This window comes from Mesocricetus auratus, unplaced genomic scaffold (assembly GCF_017639785.1).
Source record: "Mesocricetus auratus isolate SY011 unplaced genomic scaffold, BCM_Maur_2.0 Super-Scaffold_100027, whole genome shotgun sequence".
Classification (NCBI taxonomy): Eukaryota; Metazoa; Chordata; class Mammalia; order Rodentia; family Cricetidae; genus Mesocricetus; species Mesocricetus auratus.
Genome location: NW_024429208.1, coordinates 14,319,749 through 14,329,370, shown reverse-complemented (window position 1 = coordinate 14,329,370; position 9,622 = coordinate 14,319,749). Strand labels below are relative to the sequence as shown.

The window sequence follows — 9,622 nt, the reverse complement described above, 5'->3', positions numbered from 1 at the left end:
TTGCTACCAAGACCAAAGTGACCTGAGTTGGATTTCAAACAACCACGTGAGGAAGAGAACTGACTCCTACAAGTTGTTCTCTGATCTTCACATGCACCATGGAACTCACTCCCAAATAAAAAAGTGAAAGCAAATTTCTTTCAAATGCAAAAAACAAACAAAAAAACAAAACAAAACAAAACTAGATCACATTTTCCACACTGGAAATAATCATCATGAAAAATTATAGAGTTTTGATCATTAAGGATAGACCAAGCAGTTTTGGTTTTTGCATTAAGTAATCAAGACAAATAGTAGAAAAAGCATTTTATTTATATGGAAAAAGCTACAGTCAGATCTGTAAAAGGTGTCAATATAATATTGCCTATACAGAAAAAAAATTCAAATGTGAAGAGCAACAACAAAAAAGTGACACACCTTCCTACTTAGCAGTGCAATTAATTCACATTGCAATAAAGTTAAGTCAAGTACAATAAAACCAAAACAAGTGTTTCTCCATTCTAATCAATATACTGAGAAATACAGTGTGAAGATCAGTTCTGGTTTAAGAAGTATGCATTCAACCCACAGAGTATCCTAAGACAAGGGGGGCACAGTTAATTCATCATCAGCTCAGTTGGGGCTTCAATACTGTTCACAGGAAAAAAAAAGTCATGAGTTGACAGAATATATTTAGTCTATACAGTAAAAAAATACAAATTATAAAGTGAGCTAACAAAGAATGAAATCTAAATTCAGATTTATAAAAGTGACGACATCTTGGACAACAAATACAGTGTTTCTCATGTAAAAACATCTCCTTTCAGCAAAAAAAAAAAAAATCATCTGGTTGCCTTTCAGTCATGTCGAAGATCTTGCTTTGAAGATGCAGGTGTCCAAGTGTCTCAGAAACCAAAATAAATGTCCTCCTCAAGGAGCCCAGAATGCTAAATGCTCTCCGCATAGTTTCAAGGGTAGCTTTGGAGGTTTGTTCTGTCTTGCTTCAGAAACACATTTAAAAATGAGTAAAAACCAAAGGGTTCAAGGAACAAAGTAGACGGCAAACGGCACTCGGCTTACTGCTAATGTTGAAAAAGACATAGGTTTTACAGTACTCTGGCATAGGTGAAAGTGGTTTAAAACATTACATTGCATATTTCTGAGTCCATTCTCTTGCGTGCCTGTTGTATCTGTAGGCATATAAGAGAGAGAGACAGAGAGAGAGAGAGAGAGAGAGAGAGTAAAAACACACATGTTTAATGTTTAGCCTGGGGAATCCTCTCTCTGTTCAGAATTGGGTCTTCTACCTCCTCACGCTGACCATCATGCCTTCCCCTGTCACTGGGTCAAGGTAACACAAACACAAGCCAACACAAAGGCAAAAACAACTGTTTTTTGTTTGTTTGTTTGTTTGTTTGTTTTTTTGGTTTTTTGAGACAGGGTTTCTCTGTATTGTTTTGGAGGCTGTCCTAGAACTAGCTCTGTAGACCAGGCTGGCCTCAAACTCACCGAGATCTGCCTGCCTCTGCCTCCCAAGTGCTGGGATTAAAGGCATGAGCCACCAACACCCGGCTAAAAACAACTTTTAAATTCCTAGATTCCTCAAAAAACAAAACAAGAAAACAAGAGACAAAAAAAAAAAAAACAAAACAAAAAACAACACAACTAACTTCAGCTGGGCGGTGGTGACGCACGCCTTTAATCCCAGAACTCGGGAAGCAGAGGCAGGCGGATCTCTGTGAGTTTGAGGCCAACCTGGTCTACAGAGCGAGTTCCAGGACAGCCTCCAAAACAATACAGAGAAACCCTGTCTCAAAAAACAAACAAACAAAAACAAAAAACAAACAAAACCCAACTTCAAATAGAAATCTATATTAGTCATGATGTAGGGCTATCATGCACCAGGACAGTAAAGCGGCTGGAAGAGAAGGTCATGTGGGCAGACAGAGAAATAACTTCTCTTCCTAGGAGAATGCCGAGTGCTTCCCAGTGATGGAAGCCTTCCATGTCTAATTTACCAGCTAGAAACGAAAGGCACAGCACAGACAGAGGACATGTACTACTAAACAGTGACCCGGAAAGAATTTTCTGTTCTAGTTTTCAAGACAGTTAGTTAAAAAAGAAAAAACTTACACAGAGTTAATTGTACTTCACATACCATACACAGGCAGCAAACTATAATGAAATGCATGCAACAGGAAGTGTACAGCAGGACCCACTTACTTTTCTTTGTCTGATTTATAGATCTGTGCAATATCTGGTACTAAAGGATCGTCTGGGTTAGGATCACAGAGCAGCGAGCATATGGACAACAACACTAGATTGGAGGGAAGAAAAAAAACCACAACATTCCATTGGGTGATGCCATTGCTGCTTTATAAACTTACCCACCTGAAAACAACCACACTGAACGTAAAGAAAATGAAAGCGGAGAGGAAGACGAATAGGCAAGAGTACAACTTAGTGGGGCGGCTTGCCAAGCAAGGCTGAGGCCCCAGGGGGAAAAAAAAACAACACCCAGTGCTGTAAAAATATAAAAGCCACGTTTTATATTAACTTCAATTGGGGGGGGGTAAATATCATTATTTTCTAAAGTAATGAAATTATTATCTTTGACATTTTTAATTCCAAGTAATCTACATTTACTTAAAACAATGTGTGCCATCCAAAGTAGCTGCTGGCCATCTTTCAAGAAGTCGTGTGTGTGTGTGTGTGTGTGTGTGTGTGTGTGTGTGTGTGTGTGTGTGTGTGTGTGTGTCCCTGTCCAATAAGGTCTTTTTCCAACAAATCTTCCATTCCTTAAACCACCTCATATTTAATTATATTCACTTACAAACATGAACACTCATCTCTATTTAACTTGTGTATTTTAAAAGATAAATACATAGAAACTGTAAGGTATCTGTTGCTATATTGTGTCAAAACTACTAATGCAAATAGCTACACTTAGAAGCACGTGCCAGTAGTCTCAGCACTAGAGCGGCTAAGGCAGGACAAGCTGCCCAACTGGACACCAGCCTGGACTACATAGTGAGACCTTGTCCTAAAACCCAAACCAAATCCCACCTGCCTCACACGTGTGTGGTCCATCCAAGGAGCCTCGTGGGGGCATCTCCCACTCCCCACCCACCTTCCTCTGCTGTGTTCTTTCTAGTCTACAGGTAAAACTTGCAGAGCAGAGCAAAGCAGACTTTCAAATGACAGGAAGAGGGGCAATGAGAAGGAAGGGAAAACAATGTTTCTTTTCCTCATCCCGGAAAACAATGTTTCTTTTCCTCATCCCGCCTATGAGACTCAGACATTGTATAGCAAATCAACAGGACAAGGTATCTCTTTCCAGGGGCCCTTTGTACATCCAGACTAAACTCACAGCCAAGGTCAATCAAGGCCTTCAAATACAGAAAAGTGAAAAGTGTACCAGTAGGTATGTGAGGCCTGAGCTATCTCCTGGCATGGACCAGAGTGAAGCTGCCCTTCTCCCCACTCTGGCTGCCAGGAACCATCTGTCCCCATTTGACTATCACAAACCGAAGCGAACGGTCGGTGATGAGGAGGAAGGGGGCAGAGGTGCCCACCCCAGTGCTCCGCATGCACCAGTTGCACAGTGGCCAACTTTGGTAATTCTGTCACGATCCTGGAATGTAATGAGACTGGAGCAGTTTATGTTCCTAGGCTAACAATACTAATTATTTTTTATAAAAAGCCACAGCACCACTGATAGTCACTGAGTCCCTGGCAGCCTGCCATTTTTTTAATTGAGAAGGATTTAGCAGCTTGTGGCAAATGAGAGCCATTTTGTGACACCGTTCCAAGAAGAACTATAATAATTATAGACAGAGTCTTTCCTTTATTCATCTTACCGTAAGTTCACTGCTAAAAAAATATTTTTTTGTTTTGTTTTTTTGAGACAGAGTTTCTCTGTGTAATAGTCCTGGATGTCCTTGAACTCGCCTTGTGAACCTCGAACTCACTGAGATCCACCTGCCTCTGCCCCCTGAATACTGGGATTAAAGGTGTGTGCCATTACCACCGCCCAGTCCACTGCTGAAATTTTATGAAAGGATGCCGCATGACCATCTTACGTCAGGAAAACGACCAGTTGTAAATTGGCCAGGTGGTCTTTGGCTTTACTTAAAGACTTGAAACAGTTATGGTGGCAGCCCCTGCCTCTGGTAAGATCATCCCTTTGAAGAAAGGGCTATAGGGCTGAGATACAGCTCCGCTGATAGAGTGCTTGCCTGGGTTCCATCCCCAGCATCTAATAAAACCAGACATGGCGGTTCACGCCTGTCACCTCAGTACCCATGGCGCAGAGGCAGAAGAATCAGGAGTTTAATGCTTCATGAAACCTGCAAGGGAAACAGCCGACTTGAATTTATAAAAAAAAAAAATATATGGAAAATGTGGTAGCTACTTCCAGGGCAGATGTGTGTAAAACCCAAACAGTTTGTTCCAGCGGCCAGGTTCTATTCTGTTAGAGAAATAAGGCAGGGACTGTTGGCACAGTGTACACTAATGGCCAACGAATGGAACCAAATTCATTTCTAAAGATCCACGAGTGCGGCTGACAGTTCAGCAAAGGTGATGCCACCTGTGGAGGAGGGGCACTAGCATGGGTCGGGTGTCAATCATGGAGATGCAGATTATTCAAGCTACACCTGTATGCTATCTGTGCAGCATCACTCTGCTGTGTTAAGTAGACCTTTCCTTTTTGACTGCTTATTTTATCAGCCAGGCCTGAAGCTGTCCTTTTTATTGTCAAGAGACACTGTAATAATGGGATGAGTCCCAAAATCTGATTGTCCCCCTCTCTCCTCTAGACAGCCAAACTCCTTTTACTGGCATTACTCATATCCTTTTGTAAAGATGGAAGGGCAGATAATAAAATTTCTAACCCTACCAATTTTTAAATTTGGATTTATTTTCTAGTTTTAATTGTGTGTGTGTGTGTGTGTGTGTCTGTGTCTGTGGGGATATGTACACATGTACACGTGAGTGGAATTACCCTTGGAAGAGGGTGTTGGGTCCCCTGGAGCTGGAGTGACAGGTAGTTGTGAGCTGGTCTTTTGCAAGAGCAGTATGCACTTTTAGCCTCTGAGTCTTTTCTCCAGCCCTTAGTTCCAGTATTTTGAATCTCTGATTTTGTTTAGATTTGCCCATCCACTCATTTCTCCCAGCCCCAGAGTTTACTAAAAGCCAGAGTGACTGTAGAGTTACTAGAGAAAGCAAAATGAAAACAGTAAGCACAGAGGGTTGAGGAATAGGTTTTGTCTGTCTGAGTTGCAGTTTTTGTTTAAACTCTGATCCCTAGACATTGTACACTCCTCCCCGTGCCTATTTCAAATCTGATAAATGAAATTACCTTTCGATACAGTCAAAGCTGGTGACCACTGGGACCGCAGGATGTCAAGACAAATACTTCCATTACTGTTTATATTTGGGTGGTAGATTTTTGTCGTGAAAGCAATCTACACATAAAACAAAACAAAAAAAAGTTGATAGTCACGAACTATGAACACGCAGAACCGATCCACTCAAGGGAGAAACCGTGCTCAACTTTACACAGCTTTGGAATAGAAACGTCTCCACGCAACTCAGCTTGGGAATTTGAAGGACACTAACTCAGCTTAACCTCCTTTTCTCCTCCAGGTGTTGGGACGTATCTGGGGTGTAATAAGGATGTCTGCAATTGCGGGGTCACTGGCTGAGTGGCACCTGGACCAACTGCTCTGGTTTTCATCACATCTCCAAATACTCCTCTTAACCTGCCTGTGAGTAATACCCAGCAGGGCACCTGGATCTATAAACAAGTTACTAAGGCCATCAGAGCACAAGTGAGATGCCTCAGCTAATCACCTGTCCTGTAAAACCCAAGAGCACCTGACTTTCAACAAGAGCCACTGTCGAGTGATGTCATCCGGACCATTTAAACTCGGTGTTTTAAAGATGCTGCAACTATTTCCCTAGCAGCAAATACATGTTCGTCTTTCCTCCTTCACACCCCACCACTTGTTTTCTCTTTGGACTTTAAACCTCGGAGACTGTGTTTTCATCCCCTTCTGTCAGTCAGTGCTTCATTCCTGGTTCCCACTGTGTGGGATGTGGTGGTCAATGTATGTTCACTGAATACTTCAAGAGAGAAAACAGCGTCCTCTTTGGAAGAATAACACTGTGAATAGGAAAACCTGATTCTCAGACTCTAAAGACATTCCAGACTACACATATCTCATAAGGAGGAAAAGCCCATTAGCCTGACTTGTAGCCAATGCAACCTTCTGTTTAACAGGCAAAGGAAAGTACTTGACTAAGAAAGAGGATTTTAGCCAGATAGTGGTGGTGCAGAGGCAGGTGGATCTCTGGGAGTTCAAGGCCAGCCTGATCTACAGAGTGAGTTCCAGGGCAAGCTCCAAACTTCAAAGCTACACAGAGGAACCCTGCCTCAAAAAGCAAAAACAAAAACAAACCAAAGAGTATTTTAGATCTGGAAGGTGTACAAAGGACCCTGCACTCATAACCTACCCACAGTCTGTGATATCATGAGCCTGTCTCTAGACAAACAGTGAGAACCCCTGCTATGGGACACATCAGCCACAGAAATAAATACCTTTGGTGGTTTAAAGGGATAATCTGTCGGGAAATGGACAGTGAGGAAGAAGACTCCGCCTTGATATGCACTGTCAGGCTGCAATGAACAACAGGGCTCATCAGTATCCGGCCACAGCACGTACACAAGTCTGAATGCTCCCCCAAGTGTTAACCGTGTGAGAGAGGGCCACATCTTCTACACGATGCCGTTGTATCAGCTTGTAAAACACGGAATCCTTGCACCAGACGTTTTAGTAATTTACCTGAGAGCAGGCTCCTTTCCAGGACTGAAGTTTTCTGAGATGCCCACAGAATTTAAAGAGAAGCAGACATGCTTAGCAGTATGGTTTAACCAAACAGATTATTTATGGGGAACAGTGTAGACACAAGGACTGCTGTGAGGAAACATAATTTTCTGGAGCAGTATTTTTTAAAGGTTTTGACTAGTATTTACCTTTTTAAAAAATTTCCAATATCCACATAAGTATGACCAAAGGGAATAATTTAGTAAGAAGGTTACACACAATTTACTCCCAATATTCAATTGCTAGTACTTTATATTGTACAAGATAAAACTCTAAAACCAAGCCGGGTGTTGGTGGTGCACACCTTTAATCCCAGCACTCGGGAGGCAGAGGCAGGCACATCTCTGTGAGTTCAAGGTCAGCCTTGTCTACAGAGCGAGTTCCAGGACAGCCTCCAAAACAATACAGAGAAACCCTGTCTTGAAGAAAGAAAAAAAAAACCCCTCTAAAACCAAGTTGGGTGAATTCAGTATTCATGATATATTGTGATATATTGAATTAAGTATCATCAACTTTACCAAAGGAATTCAAGGTTGGTCACCTCCTGAGTGGTCATAAGGGAAGCTAAACAATTAGGTAAGCAATTTAGTTTACACACACACACACACACACACACACACACACACACACACACACAATTAAAGGAAAGAAAATAGTAGCAAAATAAAATACCCCAAATTCCATTTTAATTCCTTCATATTTACTGGACTGCATTATGGGTCATAAAAGCAACTCTGTCATTCTTTCCCTGTTTAAAGTTCTGCATAAAGATTAGAACATTGTATTATATAATTATTCTTACTATGTTGCTTAATTCTAGTTTGGTAAATGTAAAAAAAAGTGTAAACAAATTATGAAGATAAGCATGGTAGTAAATGTAAGAAAACGTAAATAAATTACGAAGATAAGCATAGTCAACATGGACAACAAGTGCTATTATAAAGGGTGGTGAAGTGTTTTTATGGAACCAAAATAAGAGAGGTGTGCAAAACAACATCACAATTGCTTACTACACATGATTCACCTGAGAATTACCATGGAGGCCCCAGTTCCGATGGTGAGGCATGCCTTTAGATGATGGGACTTGGAAGGCTCGGAGCAGATAAGCAGATAATGAACACCAAGCAGAAGGAACTAGCTTCTTATGGAACGCTGTTAGGTAAATATGTTTCATTCTCCCCTCTCACATAACAACTTAATAGAATAATTTAGTCATTTAGGATCATTCCTCAGAGACTTTTCTTTGAAATTCAGCATATTTTTTTTTCAGCTTGGCTACGAGAGCAAATGATTGAAAACTTCATGACTCAGAGTAAAGCGCCCCAGGGGAAGTATGTATGGCATTCAGGAAGGCTTACTGCTAGTGTGTTCTCATCCAGAAAGGTGACTGGAGTGCCTGCCTGCTCTTTCGCAATTAGCATTTTGTCCATAGAAAGAAAAGCCTGTTGGAAGCCATCGATGCTCCTCAGGTGTAGGAAGAAATACAGATAACAAAGAGGGGCCAGTTTAAGGCAGTGCAGAAAGCTCAAAAGGTGACAAGGACCACCCAGAGTGGGACTCCTTCACTTCTTCTGCAGTCAAGAGTCATGAGGAGATTTATTGCAAGCCGATGTTTGCCCAACATAGCAATTCCATTCCTGGGTCAGACTTACTTCAAACCTATGAAAACTGTGGATTTCTGAGGAAGATTCCACTTCCTTTAAAAACAGTTGATGCTGTATTTAAGAAAAAAACAGTAATAAGGCCAACACAGACTGCGCAGGAAGCGTGACAGTGCTATGTAATGGGGGCATATGAGCCCAGGAAAATATTGCTGTGACCCAGCAGGTATTTGCCAGACTTGCTCTAGAAAAATCACTGCAAACCCTCCATCATGTTTTGCTTCTTGAATGATTCAGAGGATGAGCATATTCAACCTGAGTCACAAACATCCGCTCACAGGTCGAAAGGCGAGGGTGAAGAATGTCCACGGCGGGTGGGGGTAAGGGGGTGGGGGTAAGGGGGTGGGGAGGGTGTTAATCCACCCGTGTGAGTTGTACTTACGGGCCCCATGATGGTTGCTTGCCAGTGGAACACTGAAACACAGAGGGATGGCAGTCACTTACAGCTGCTCAAAGCCATATCCTTTCAATGGTAGAGAAACCTAGCCATACAGTAAACTTACAGTCATCTCCTACAGGTCCCGCTGAGCAGTGAGCAGGTGGGTCACGCTGTAAGTCACTTAATTCCTGGAGGAAAGCAGAAATACTTGCAGTTAATCCATCCCTTTCCCAGGAAACGGGCACTAAGAACCTGGAAAGACACAGGCTAGTGACGTCTCTTCAAATTATTTTAGGTTAATTCTGATTCTGCCACTGAGATCTTGTATGAGACTGCACCAGCCGCTGAAGAGAATAAGCAGAATAAAACAGTTTCCCTGCCTTTAATCCCAACACTCTCGGGAGGCAGAAGCAGGCTGATCTCTGTGAGTTCGAGGCCAGCCTGGTCTACAGAGCGAGTTCCAGGACAGGCTTCAAAGCTACAGAGAAGAAACCCTGTTTTGAAAACAAAACAAACAACAACAAAACAAACCAGTGTTTTCCTTTAAGATTCCTAACACAAAAGCAATTCCTTACTTAAAGCATATCCTTATGCAAGATCATATATGTCATTGCTATGTAAACGATACCAACATAGCAGGTCCTGGCCGGCACTGTAACCCATGCATGAGCTCCCCAGGTTTCATTTCCAGTCCCCTAAACATAAGGTTCAAC

The 9,622-nt window shown here is 42.1% G+C and overlaps 1 protein-coding gene across 2 annotated transcripts in view; it reads right to left on the bottom strand.

The window, feature by feature from the left end:
* Positions 1–291: 291 nt before the first annotated feature.
* Ube2d1 (ubiquitin conjugating enzyme E2 D1) overlaps positions 292–9,622 on the bottom strand; it is a 31,374-nt gene continuing 22,043 nt past the window's right edge. For both annotated transcript variants that reach the window (XM_005070781.3, XM_021227551.2), the window contains exons 2-7: positions 9,034–9,097; positions 8,913–8,944; positions 6,584–6,661; positions 5,342–5,447; positions 2,203–2,296; positions 292–1,169 (exon numbers count right to left, since the gene is read on the bottom strand). In XM_005070781.3, coding sequence (XP_005070838.1) covers positions 1,124–1,169; positions 2,203–2,296; positions 5,342–5,447; positions 6,584–6,661; positions 8,913–8,944; positions 9,034–9,097 — 420 coding nt within the window. In that variant the 3' untranslated portion in view covers positions 292–1,123. The remainder of the gene's footprint in view (positions 1,170–2,202; positions 2,297–5,341; positions 5,448–6,583; positions 6,662–8,912; positions 8,945–9,033; positions 9,098–9,622) is intronic.